Raw genomic sequence first — 14064 nt, forward strand, 5'->3', positions numbered from 1 at the left:
GTACTTTTTCACATTTTTTTCATAAAACATAGTTTCAGTGAAACCAAAACTATTTGCATTTATTTTGTCGTTGGTAGTGAATTGCTTTTAAAGTAGCTGCCATATATCTACTAACCCTTAAAGAAATGTCTTTGTGTTGTGTGCATATCTTGAGAACCAATTATCTTATAGCCCTCACACATGACATTTGTATTTTCAAGTAGCCAAGGAAGTGCATATGTCTGATATATGGGGCAATTTGGACATAAGTTATTTTCAAAAATCATAAACTTTGAATAACCTGGCGACCAGTGCTCTGTAGCAGTCCTCTGCCGTGACTTATTAATAAAGGTGATGTTGTCAATCATTACAACTACTTGGTTCCCGACAAGGTCAACGGCGACTGATTCTCCAGTTGGGGGGGGGCGGTCTCCTGAGAGGAGCGTCACTTCAAGCTACAGTTTCAGAATGGAGGCTGCAACCGGACTCACAACAGACCAAGCAAACAGCCCCTTCCCAACAGGCACTGCACTGGTTACATTTAATAGAGTTTGTGTATGCATCAGCGGTAAACTCTGACAAACTGCCTTTAGAATATAATTGCATTTGTCTTATGAATTCTTCAATTTCTCCATCTTTTCCTTTCTTCTTTTATGTGACTCTTTTGCCAGACTGCAGCTTCTCCCTCCCTGTTTCTTCTTTCTTGAACGTCCCCCCCTCTGTCTGCCCCTCTCCACTCTTTTTCTGTCTCATCATTAGTGGCTGTCCCATGTTGAGGGGAGAGTAATCTGAACTACTCGTCCCAGGGGCCCATTCCTTTACTTCCTGCTGTAGGAATAAGCGGCCTATTGATTAGTTATCAGCCCGTAATTGGGCTGCAATCTTCCTCGCCCTCAGATATCCCCCAGATATATGACACTCCTGACAGCCTGAGAGGTGGATGAGGAGGGCTCGGGGGGGGGGGGGGGGTTCCTCCTGCCAGCCGGCTCTTTGCTCAACAAAATGTCTTCCTGACCACATAGATGCCAGCCGCTGCCCACGTCTCTCCTCCTGCAAAGGGATTTTCAGCATCACGCCAGGGAAAGATTATTCAATCTTTCAAATTATAAAGCCAGAGAGAGGGCCAGCAGGATTTTATGCTCTGTGTTAACTGTGAGCACCCATTTTTGCCATTTTCTCATAGGAATAAACTCTGAAATTGTAATCAGACTTTTAAAATGAAAATGGTGCGGCTTACCGAGAAAGAAACTTATATAAGCTCGGAGTAAGTACACCATTCGCATATGGATAATTGCCTGTGAGGGATTTCAATACAAATTGAGGCTCAGGAAGCGGATAAGCAACAGGAAGGGTGTCTCTGCTCCTGTGTAAGCATCCAAATCTACTGTGAGTGCGCAAAGAACCATGACTAACTCTTACTAAGTCTGTTTGTGCATTTTTAGGAAAAGCTCAAAGATATTTTCCTCTCTTCTTCATCTCGTTGCTCCTTACTGTCATAACCTCCCTTTCCCCCCCAAAATGATGTGTCACTCTCAGGATCACTGACTTTTTTTTTAAATGCACATATCACTCTCATCATTCTCCAAATGCTCCATCGCCACGAGGTGTTAATTGTGAGTATTTACGAGCTTGCCCCCCCCCCCCCCCCCCCCCCCAGGGTTCTCCAGACAGACACAACATGTCAAGTCTTCCATTTAGCAGCCAGATTAACGCCTGTCCCGGCCCTCCCCCTGCTCCCTGGCTCCTCCCGTCTCTCCTTCAAAACCACATCTGGTAAACATCTCATTTCCACACTCAATATTGCCATAATCAAAAGTCTACCCATTACATGAAGCCTGTTCATCATCCCGCTTCGCCCACCCCTCGGTCGAGTAATGATCAACCCCTTTCCCCTCCATTCTCCTCCCTCGCTTGGCCCCAGAGAAGTGAATATCCCAGTGGAAGTGCATTTGTCTCCTGGCATCAATATAGTGGAGATATAAAGGATTGTTGTATGAGGCAGTGGTGTCCTCTGGGCTGTATTGTCTCTGCATCTTCCTCTCTGACAGAGTGCAGAATAACGCAGAGAGATGAGACTTTAGTTCGCCTGCTCTCTGAAACACTCCTCTTACCGAGAGCTATAGGCAAATGATTCCACAGTTTCTGAGGAACAGATGAGCGTATTATCACAGGGAGGTTAAAATTAATATTTACATTTTCTCTACACACGGGGGTGCTTACGTCCTCATCTTTCTTTCGGCTGAATCCGGGGGGATAGACAATGTGTGGACGGACTTCAGAGGAGGTGGGGGTGTGGTCATGTGGACTGTTGTACTTTTATGTGCTTCTACCTCACTGTTGTCTGGTAGGACTACACCCTGAACTCCAGAGAGCCAGTGGCCTCTTCAGCTCCCTCAAAACACATACAAAAGATTCCTGTGTGGGTGTGTGTGTGTGTGTGTGTGTGTGTGTGTGTGTGTGTGTGTGTGTGTGTGTGTGTGTGTGTGTGTGTGTGTGTGTGTGTGTGTGTGTGTGTGTGTGTGTGTGTGTGTGTGTGTCTGTGTCTGTGTCTGTGTGTCTGTGTTTATTTATCAGTTAATAATGTGTCTAGAGGGAAAAAGTGAATAATGTAAAATAAGTTCCCAGACATAAGTTATCTCCACAAACCTTCCACAGATATCTGTTGGGTATGAGAGGCTGAAACCAGTGAAACTTGTGTTATTAGGCCAAATACGGCAAATAACTTAAAATAAATATCAAAATTAATTGAATATCAATTTATGTTGAAGTTGTACTTGCACTTCATGCAGAATAAATGGAGATTTTCTCCAAAGATATTCACGATCCGGCTCAGTATATTGTTGTTTAAATATGGGGTGGTGATGTAGAGGAGGTTATGGAGGAGGAAGAGGCCTCCTTGCGCCTCCTCTCTGTGTGACGCCCTAAGGTTCGACTCTGACTAATGAGGAAACTCTTTATGTGTATGAATCACATTAATAACAGCACAGAGTGGACACTGTGGGCATTAATAACAGTACACTGTTGCAGAGAGCGTATAGCACTGCACCTATACCTGCTGCATCAATAACAACTCACAACCTCCGAGAGCAGCATGAATCATCATGCCACTGTGTGTGCTGAGAGTCACACATGCAAACACAATGTTCATATTAGAAACCTAAAAATAGAAAATCAGAGTCATTAGCCCTGAAAAGCCAAACTCATCCGCTTCCCCAGTTAGAAACCATTAGCTTTGCAGGAACACAAATACCCTGTGCACCTTGTATTGTGTCAGTGAACCTGCTCCTCTACATGCTGGGTGATGCACCGTGATACACAGTGGGGATAGCTAATGAGGCCAATAATGTATGTGTGTGTATGTGTGTGTGTGTGAGAAGATGAGCTTATGAATTGCATATGATTCACACTTAAATTGTGTGTGTTTGTTTGTGTTAACATGTTTACATTCATGAACATGGAATATTGAATCCACGATGAACTTCTGTATTTACCTGCAACGTCCAATTTCATACCCTCATGTATGCATGCAGCCCTTGGAAATCATTAATTCACAGACTGCACCGACATGTGAATGACCCACACCTCCTCTTCCTGTTTCCCAATCATGTTGTAAATAATATTTGTAGCAGCTACACCTGCAGTTTTCTTGTTTTGAATGCGTTTGCACCAGTGACATCCATGTCCAGAGCCATTCTGTTTACAGGTTGTTCATCCGTCCGCATTTTCTTTAAATTTTGCTCCAACATTAACTTGGACTTATTCAGGATCTGATTCAATTTTGGAGGTCAAAGGTTGAGGTCACTGTGCCCACACGTCCGTTCCATTCTTGTCAATGCATTTTATCAGGAGCGCTTGGTGGGAATTTCATTACGTCCGGCACAAACTTCCACTTGGACTCAAGGATGGAATCATTAGAAATAGTTGGTCAAAGGTCAAGGTCACTGTGACTTCACAAAACATGTAACTTCTGAATTCATAAGCTGATAATGATAAAATACATGTGCCTCAAAGTCTTCACCAGTCTGGACAGTCATGAACGTAATTTGCAACACGACCGGTTCGGCTCAGACGTGAAAGCCGTGCGCCGGTAATTTGAGTAAAAGTATAATAGAAGTGCATCCTTTGTTTCACCAACACCGAGAGCAGATGAGACTTCTCAGACGACTCCTGCGATGTCCACCTGCTGTGAGAGACTATAACCAGATGTGAAGAGGAGACTCTGACACATGCAAGTCTGCTCATTGTGGCCAATTACCAGGTTGAAGCATCTTTCTCACAGGCGCCGAGCCAGAGAAACGTGTGTGTGTCAGAGCCTGGTTTTCATTTGAATCTGACTTATTTTATGTTTGCTGGTGTTTTAGTCTGCATAATATTTCCATTTACAGCTTTTTGATTGGTACCTGGATTAAACCTTAGTCCATCAGATCTTTATGAACTGGTCGTCCAATGTTTTGTCTCTGAAGATTCTTTCACTATGTTTCCATGTGTGTGTGTGTGTGTATGTGTGCACAGACTCACTTGTTGAAGGCCCTTTTCTCCTCCATTAACCTTAGAGACGTTGTTTCAGCTTGTCGCGTGCACATATAAACAGACGCTTCCCACTGAGAGCTGCTACCTGCTTCCTGAGCAGCAAAATGAATCGAAAGAGGTTGTAAAAGTCTGATTAATGCAGAACAGGAGAGGCAGGGCAGTGAGATACTGTGTGTGTGTGTGTGTGTGTGAGAGAGAGAGGGATGACTAGGCCTTTTCTGTCAAACACTTTGCAAATATGGCACTTTGTTTCTGCGATGTGGAAGCTTATTATCTTAATATGCATCCTTTTATTCCCCCTATAAAACACTGGCAGAGGGAAGCGTGGTAACCGTTCCTCATGATCCTCCTTGTAATGGCTTCTCACAGCTCCTCATTTTATTACAAAAGATACAACAGTTAGTTAAGACCCCACGAAACATTTCATTTTCTGTCCTGCTAATTAAATGTGTCTCAGACGAGCCCACTGAGCCCACTCATCTGGTTGTCCCCCATTTGAAGTGCCACCACAGTTTAATATATGGCATTGCAGGGATTGAGAAGGAATATGAAGCCTACCTCCCATTGGGAACGTAATGAATGATTATAAGACATTATCTTTGTAATGCAGAAGTTCTTTAGTTTCTGTCATTTATTGTAGTTACTCTGTAAAATATGATAATGTCTTTGGCTATTTTTGACATCTTAAGATTTGGACTAGCGTGAGTTGGGTTATAAAATTAATATCTTCAGCTTTATTGAGGCTTCTTTTCTCTCGACAATCTCCATCCTCCTTTTCCTTTTTTTGTCAGAAAATGTTGATAACATTTTAAACAGCGTTATGATCATGTTGTGTTGTTTTTGCTCATAATTAACTTGTATTCCTGCAAGATATTTATAATTCAAACCTCACAAGTCGTCCCTGCCCCTGCGGGTAGATACTTGTAAGCAAAACATTTCTCCGGTAAAGGTGGCAATAAAGCAAACAACGTGCACATCCTCTGTTGGTGCATGTGTAACTTCAGGGAACCCCAGAGGCGAACGAAAGGTTAGCCTGCTGACAATAAAAGTGAGGTCTGTTGCGACGTGGCACATAAGTCATACTTTAATGAGGATGCTTTTTAATAGATGTAACAATTAGTAAAGTCACCGTACCAGTAAATCACAGGGAGGTCCGTGAGCACTGGTTATCCTTTACCCAGGATGCATCGGTGTTCTCATGGGGTGAACTCTAAAAAGGTCAGACAGTGTCTCATTAACGCTCAGTGTAGCCGGGCTGCAGGTGTAAGGGCCCAAAGTATTAACACAAAGTGGGTTTGTACACACACTGTTCGTCCAGGACATCAGCAGAGTTACAGAAGAGTCAACTGGTCACAAGTGTTTTCACTCTCAAAGCGTTTGACCACAGCTTCAAATATTTAGAGCTTTAAAAGCGTGATACCGTTCTTACATAAGGAAACAGAGTTAGAGGAAGAAGTTCCACATAACTTTAAAGGAATGAATTTAGTTCTCCATTCTGGTGTGATTTTTGTTTTGATATATTTCACCTCATGACACTGATGTGCACATTCGACTTTACTCTCCATACTGACGCTGTGTAAGTGGGCCTCCCTCCTGCAGTATAAGCTCATTTCATGATAGATGTCTAAGTGCAACCCCATGTATAGTAAGGGGGAAAAAATCGTCCCAAATATAATAACGACAGTAGTAAACTTACGGGCTGCGAGCCGCCTACATGAAACTCCAAAGGGAGACAGAATGAGGTGCATGCAAGACTATTAGCCCCCAGTAACACAGCTGATGCATTGGCTCTGGACTCTGCTTGTTAACCCTTGAGACTCCCCGGCCGATAAATCCTGGTTTAAGAGATCTGGCAAAGCCGAAGCTCACACAGCACCAGCAGCAGGAGCTATAGTGTCCACTGCTGCATGACATGTGGACCTGCACGGACACAGACTTACACAACTTAAACTGCAGGTCTCTGTGTCTGCCAGTGGCTTGTATGGAGCCACACATCATCATTATTATTGTTGCATCATTGAAATCAAAGCGACAAATGCTTACAAAAATCTTTTACTTATTTTTGCAGAAGTTCACAGAAAAATATTTTCACATTTATCTACTTTTCAGTTTTGTCACTAAACTGAAATGCCACAAGGAGACTTCATCTCAAGATTGTGGTTTAAAGGCCTTCTGTATAAAAGCAAAACCACCTAAGGGTGAAAAAGATATTGCTGCTGCTTTCAAGTTAATTTCCTGTCTGAATTTACACTACAACAACATATAGCAGCATCTGATGGGACACCTCATCTGTTTAATATTTATTCAAAGGCATCAGAGGGGCCTCTGCTGTGTGTTCTGATGAATAAAACACGATGTTTATCCTCCCTGTTTAACGTTAAGTCCCCATGAACAGTCACAGGGACCAAGAGAATATTTACTTGTGTTGGGACACCGGGGAGTTGGATTATCTGCTGGCGGCTTTGTAGTTTTCTGAAGCTTTCCCGTGTGACATGTTCCGGGGAGAGTGCTCTTATTTACTCTCCGCTCCTCTGTGTATAGACCCTCCTTATTGTTTGTTCTTATGTGCCACCACTCCTGAGGAATGAAAGAGAGAGACTGGGAGACGTGGAGAGAGACTGGGGCTGTGATCACTACATGGGACTGAGACTCTAAAATGACACGGCTGGAGGCAACGTCATAAAGACTTCTTGATACTTGAAATATTTATAATAGTAATTGAATATACAGCCTTTTTTTATGTACTCTCAGATTTTGTTTGTTCCTTTATTTTTAAACCATGCATGGCAGAATCATATTTGTCTGTAATGGTCAGTGTGGTGGAATAAATGTGTTCTTTGTTAAATTATCTTAAATCTGCTGAGATTTTGAGAACAGATGAGATCTTACTTTGAGCAAAGTGATTTAAAAGAATAAAGTCATCCAGAGAATCAGCCATGTACTGTATAAACCCCCACACAGCCACATGTAGTAGCGTTTTATACCGAAAGGTGGCGACATTGGGTTTCCTAACTCAGTCGTAGTAGCGGACCCTGCACGTCTCGCTCTTTTCAAACACTTTCACCCTCCTCACAACCTTTATTCTGCACTAATCTGTTTCTTTTACACGGAGCATTTATCTATCGCTTAATGAAAAGCATCAAAATGTATTTTGGCCTTTTGATATTTTATAGTCATGATGTTTTGTGTGAGACAATAACTGATGTTGGAACATAACGTCTGAGGAAGACGTTTGAAATCAGTTTTAATGAGAAATATATCGATATAAGTGATGAAACACACCTGTTCTGATTCTGGATATATCAGCACACATATGAGAGCAGAGTAAACACACAACACTGAAAACATACAAATTGTGTTGAAAAATCGGACTTTATAATTTAATTCAAATGATATTTAATGTGCTTTTTATAAAGTAAAATATTAAATATCTGTTAAAAATCATAAGGGCGTTCTATTCTATAAAGGAACATATTCACCATGTATCTGTGCGTAATCCTCTGAATCTGGTGTGTTTTTCTTTCTCTCTCTCTCTTTGTGTTCCGTGTAAAAAACAGGAGAAAGGGATGAAATGTAAGGTCTCCTATCAATCTGCTCATGAGCTCGGACAGTCCAGAAAAACTTTGCTTTCGGAACTATTATGCTAATGAGATGTCCGGGCTGCGCTCCTCATTGGCTGAGTCTCGGTCAATTTCATATTTCAGTCGTGACGTCAGTGCGCCTATAAAACTAAGCAATGCTTTTTAACTCGTGGGCTGACTGATCCCTGAGAAAAAAAAAAAGAATCTATCAATCCTCGGGTGGAGGGAGATTGTTGCCCCCCGCCCCCCCCCCACTTCCTCCTCCACAAGGCAACTGTTTGCCCGGGACACGTTGGTTGAACCTCCTCAAATTGGCGCACTAATCCTAAAAGGAGGCATGAAGTGTTAAATGGTGGAAACAGAGAGGAGGCTGTCAGACCCCCGCACGCAGGAGGAGAGGGAGGAAACCGCGCAGCTCCGACGCGTCTATGCGCCACAGACTGAAGAGGGGAGAAAAAAAAAACTTATCTACGCGTAAAACCCAAACCTGCGGCGCGCAATTAGTGCGAGAAAAACCCACTTTTCCTCCGGTTCTGAAGAAAATAAATAAAGAAATCAAGGCTGGCTGAGTTGGTGTCTCAGCAGCCCACTTTGACAGGTGCTCCTCACCCCCTTTGCAGGACTGTCAGCAGCAAGAGGATGGCATCAGAACTGGCAATGAGCAACTCCGACCTGCCCACCAGTCCCCTGGCCATGGAATATGTTAATGACTTCGATCTGATGAAGTTTGAAGTGAAAAAGGAGCCGGTGGAGCCCGATCGCAGCATCAGCCAGTGCAGCCGCCTGGTCGCCGGGGGATCCCTGTCTTCCACCCCGATGAGCACGCCTTGCAGCTCGGTTCCCCCCTCTCCGAGCTTCTCGGCGCCCAGTCCGGGATCAGGGAGCGAGCAGAAGGCGCACTTGGAGGATTTCTACTGGATGACCGGGTACCAGCAGCAGCTGAACCCCGAGGCTCTGGGCTTTAGCCCGGAGGACGCCGTAGAGGCGCTGATCAGCAGCAGTCACCAGCTCCAGACCTTCGATGGCTACTCCAGGGGGGGGCAGCAGTTCGGCGGCTCGGCCGGGCCAGGGGGCGCCATGGCCGGGGAGGAGATGGGCTCAGCGGCCGCCGTGGTGTCCGCGGTCATCGCTGCAGCCGCAGCCCAGAACGGAGCTCCACACCTCCACCACCACCACCACCACCACCACCACTCGGGGGCTCACCACCCGTCCTCCGGGTCCCAGTCCAGCGGCAGCGGGGGAGGAAGCCACCAGCACATGCGCCTGGATGACCGGTTCTCGGACGAGCAGCTGGTGACCATGTCGGTGCGGGAATTGAACCGGCAGCTCCGGGGGGTCAGCAAGGAGGAGGTGATCCGCCTGAAGCAGAAGCGACGGACATTAAAGAACCGGGGCTATGCCCAGTCGTGCCGGTACAAGCGGGTCCAGCAGCGGCACGTCCTGGAGGGGGAGAAGACCCACCTCATCCAGCAGGTGGACCACCTCAAGCAGGAGATCTCCCGGCTGGCCAGGGAGAGGGACGCCTACAAGGAGAAGTACGAGAAGCTCATCAGCACCGGCTTCAGGGAGAACGGAGGATCCGGCAGCGACCACAACCCGTCGTCCCCGGAGTTTTTCATGTGAGTCTCGGCGCTGAAAAGTTTTAATAACCGGCCCTCACAAAAAAACACCAGAAAAAAAACACTTTACATTTTACGCGCAGCTGTAACACAGGTTGTGTTTGGGTGGTTTGTGTTGAAGCTGCGTTAGTTCAGTAAGTTTTTCTACTTTTTCTGTATTTCAGAGGTATTTTTGTTTTGGGGTGTGAGATTTCTGTTTGGTCACATTTTGGCTTTTACACAAAAAGACTCCGAAAATCAAAAAATGAATGAAGGTTTTTATAAATATACTAAAGGACTTAAGTTGAGTAAATTCCTCCACATTGTCGTAAGCAGGTCCTCACCCGGCACTGTGACGTGAAACAATCCTCAGGCACCAGCAGCTTTATTTTTTTGTATGTGAATTTATTTTTATGTTCATATTATTTTTGATATGAATGATCTCATTTTCATATCATCCATGTGTCTTAATAAAAAAAAAAGGAACCATTACAAACTCTCCCAGCAGAAGTTTGGAGCTGGATGTGAAACGGACTGGTGTGTGAAGCCATGCATGCTGGTCATGTGCGGACTGTGTGTCTACCTTTCATTTCCTTCTGTTTCCTCTTTGTGTGAATTTGTGTATAATGTTTGTGTTTATATATCATAACTGCATTGTTCAGCCTCATCACCTTTTGGGGGATTTATTTGTTAAGATGTGGAGGAGTTCATCCATCCGTCAGTTTCATAGAAGTTCAGCGCGGACGTTTTACAGGCTCCTGTTTTTGGAGCTTGTGGGGAAAATGACTTTGTGTAATATAAATAACTTTGTACTCAATATTGATTAATGTAGCAAACAATGAACGTGAACAGCAACCGGGTATTTAGCAGAAATATCAGATTAAATAGATCAACAAGTGGGACTGGAGATACAAAATGTTTGCGCAGGAAAAAGACGCAGATTATGATGCATGTTCTGGAATAAATGAAAAACAGGCAACTTTGTCTGCGCAAAAAGATTGTTGATCTCTTGTGTCTGCAGCTCGTCGCTCGTGTGTTTCCCTTCCATTCAAAGGAACGGAATTAAGTGAAAGCTGAAGCCCTGTGGGTCATTGTTCGGTAAATAAACTGTGTGGAAATTGTTATAACATGTTGTAGAATAATTGAAGATAAATCATCGTGCAGCCACAAGCATCTTCTGTGATGCTCTGCATTGTCTGGACGGTCCAGTTAACAGGCAGGTGTCGAGTTCACTCTTTCAACAAAATGGAATTTAATAAATATACCGTTCATCAATAAACCTTCATGAATGGAAACGAAGACATGTTTTTATTATTTATTGTTACTATTTACTTTTGCATGTTGTTTGTCACATGTGTCTTTGAGGGGTTTTCTAAAGTGAAAACAGAAGAAAATGTGCAAAACAGATGGTGAGATAATATAAACATCTGCTCATGAACATCTGGTTTGGATTTTAATTATAGCAGCTTTCCGAGATCATGTTCATCTCTCATATATGTGTTCGCTGGAAGTCATTTTATCTCACACGTTATTCATTCATTTATTCCTTAATACTAAACTCCAAATTATTCCAACGTATTTTCTGTTTCCTTGTTTGTGACTTTTTAATTTAAGAGAAATATAAAATGACGGCCTCAACTTGTTGCGCAATTAAAGACAAAAGCTCAGAAATTTCTCTTTATCTAAAAAAAAAAACGTGCAGCAGAATAAGCGCATCAAAACGCTGACTATAATTTAAGGTAATTAAAGTTTGTCCTCGGGGCCTAATAACTGTTCTGCGTGTGTCCTAAAAAAAATGTTAATGATTGATTTCAGAGTAAACTTGCACTTTTTCCTCGGCAGATGTGCACTTGTTGAATGTGCGCTGCGTGTGGAAAGTTTCATTTTATAAATCGAGCACAGTTTGAAATGATAAAAATAAAAAATGACTCCACAGAAACATGTCTTATTCTAAATATATGAATACAAATTTTCGCTGTATCTGATGATGTATGTAACGCAGGTAAACTCTATAATTGTGCGGTGGTTTATTGATTTATCACCTCGTTTCTATTTAGTCTAAATTACATTTATCGTTTTTAAAAACCAAACAGTTTTCTCTGTCGTCCTGACAAGAGAGACTTTGTGTTGATCCACTTGCGTGAAGATCCTTTCACTTGCTGTGTGACGTCAGGATGCTGGTAGAATAAAAGCCCCAGAAGGAGTCAAGAGTAATTTGGTTTTGTAACGACAGGTCAGGTCCTGGTGTCGTCTGGACCGAATCTGTCCCGCAGAGGTTCTTGTCCAGGGGAACTCAGCCTGAGGACAGTGTGTGGCTCAGATAAAAGCTCTGCAGGGTCTGGGATGTTATGCAAGGTCACTGCCACCACTGTGCATGCTGCTGGAAACCTGTGTGGAGAAGGGATGTTATCTTTTCCTGCTGCTCGACCTTTGACAGTCTGAGTGCTTGGATTTGCTCTGTCTGTGCACAGGAAGAGTTGTGTCTCTTTTTATGATTGTGTGTGTGTGTGTGTGTGTAGAGCTGTTGATGCTTTTAAATGCAAACAGCTTGTCTGCACGTTGAGTTGGAGACAAAGCGTGTGCACATCAGCTCTGTGCTCTCCCACCTGTGCAGCAGTCACCTGGCCCCCCCGGTGGCTCCCGTTCACCCAGAGTGAGTGAGGGACAAGACGGGCGAGCGTAATGCTCTCATGCCTGAAGGAATGATTCTCTCTGTGATTAAAAGTGAGTGAGAGACAGAGATAGAGCAGGAGAGAGGGAGAGAGAGAGGGAGAGAGGAGAGAGAGAGAGAGAGAGAGAGAGAGAGAGAGAGAGAGAGAGAGAGAGAGAGAGAGAGAGAGAGAGAGAGAGAGAGAGAGAGAGATATGCTGGCTGCCTTCCTGCTCCTTTCAGATGATAAACGATCAGAGATGCATCCTAGCTGAGGGGAGAGGGCCTTTTAGTGAGCATGTGTCCACTAATTTATGGCCCTCCTATCTGATTAGGTCAATATAGTGTGCTGTTTAATTACATTTGTGTTATAACCTAGAACTGGAGATGCCATACGTCTTCCTCGGCACCTGTGTGAGAGGCAGATCGGTTGAGTTTTGTCGGGATCTGGCATCGGGATGGTCTTCCCCAGACCTCAGCAGTGCTGTGTGACAGACAGGTCGGCTCTCTGTGGTGGCTCACAAGCTTTCACAGGGTTCTGCGCTCTCTGTTCAAAGCACAAGAATCATACGGCGGAAAATCGCTGCTCATTTGCCGGCTGTGGAAATCTGAGTGGGATGCTGTGTTCTTGTTTGTGTGTGTTTTGACTCGCAGACACACCAGCGGGCAGGAGGATTCAGTAGCACTGATTCACTTCCTGTGTTGAAGGAGGACAGACGGCAGGGGAAACAACATTTCAGCACTTCCTCCTCATTTCTCAGCACTCAACCAGAGTCACCGTCTGTTGCTTCTTCTTCTCCCTCATTTGTAAAAACTGAAGCACATGTATTCTACACACACACACACACACACACACTAACACACACACACCACATTATTAATCTCACCAGTATGAGCTGTGATTCTGTTCTCGGGCTCGGCATATTGACTTCTGCACTGGAATCATTTGCAGTCTGTCCAATGATTAGGTTATTAAAGATAATGCAGTTGTCTGCTGTCACCATATTGGACTCTCTCTTTTAGGTCAAGTATGGGAAATCACTCTGAGATTTATCAGTATTGACATTTGAATCATCATCATGTACTTCGCTTTAATGCCTCAGAATTAATATGACAAAGGACGTGCGCACAGTTTAGAGTCTGTTTGTGCGGGTGCTCGATAACTCGCAGGCATCGTCTGTTGCTTGACATTGTGATGAAGGGTGTGTGTGTGTGTGTGTGTGTGTGTGTGTGTGTGTGTGTGTGTGTGTGTGTGTGTGTGTGTGTGTGTGTGTGTGTGTGTGTGTGTCTGCTGTAACTGAGTGGAGTCAATCTACAGCATTTAGTCATGTCATTGAGATGCTTCAATACCTCAATTAAAATGAATTGAAATAAATGTAAAAGCAAAACAAATGATGTGAGTGTAATCTCATGTAGCGCAGAAATAGTCCATGTCAAAGGCCGAGGTGCAAAATAATATAGGCTTTAATATTTTTTCTACACACATCAAACACACACTATATATCAATTTATAGTTTAGTGTTTTCTATTACTGGTTGTGCATTAAAACTAGTATTTCTCTAAAATGTTAAAACTACTATTACCTGAAGGTGTTGATATCTCATGTTTTATCAAAAATAATTCAGTTACTTAAAAGTAGTTTGTAACAGCAGTAGTCACATCTCATTTTGTAACACAACTGCTGTCTTTTGTGCACGTTTGTCTTCATTTCCCCCCTGTGTGTGTGT

General features: G+C 43.7%; 1 protein-coding gene across 1 annotated transcript in view; it reads left to right on the forward strand.

Moving 5' to 3' along the window:
* Nucleotides 1-8576: 8576 nt before the first annotated feature.
* The window catches only part of LOC133009500 (transcription factor Maf-like), a 43490-nt gene continuing 38002 nt past the window's right edge, over nucleotides 8577-14064 (forward strand). The window contains exon 1 of the mRNA XM_061077016.1: nucleotides 8577-9709. Within this exon, the coding sequence (XP_060932999.1) occupies nucleotides 8730-9709 (980 nt within the window). The 5' untranslated portion in view covers nucleotides 8577-8729. The remainder of the gene's footprint in view (nucleotides 9710-14064) is intronic.

This window comes from Limanda limanda, chromosome 8 (genome assembly GCF_963576545.1).
Source record: "Limanda limanda chromosome 8, fLimLim1.1, whole genome shotgun sequence".
Lineage (NCBI taxonomy): Eukaryota > Metazoa > Chordata > Actinopteri > Pleuronectiformes > Pleuronectidae > Limanda > Limanda limanda.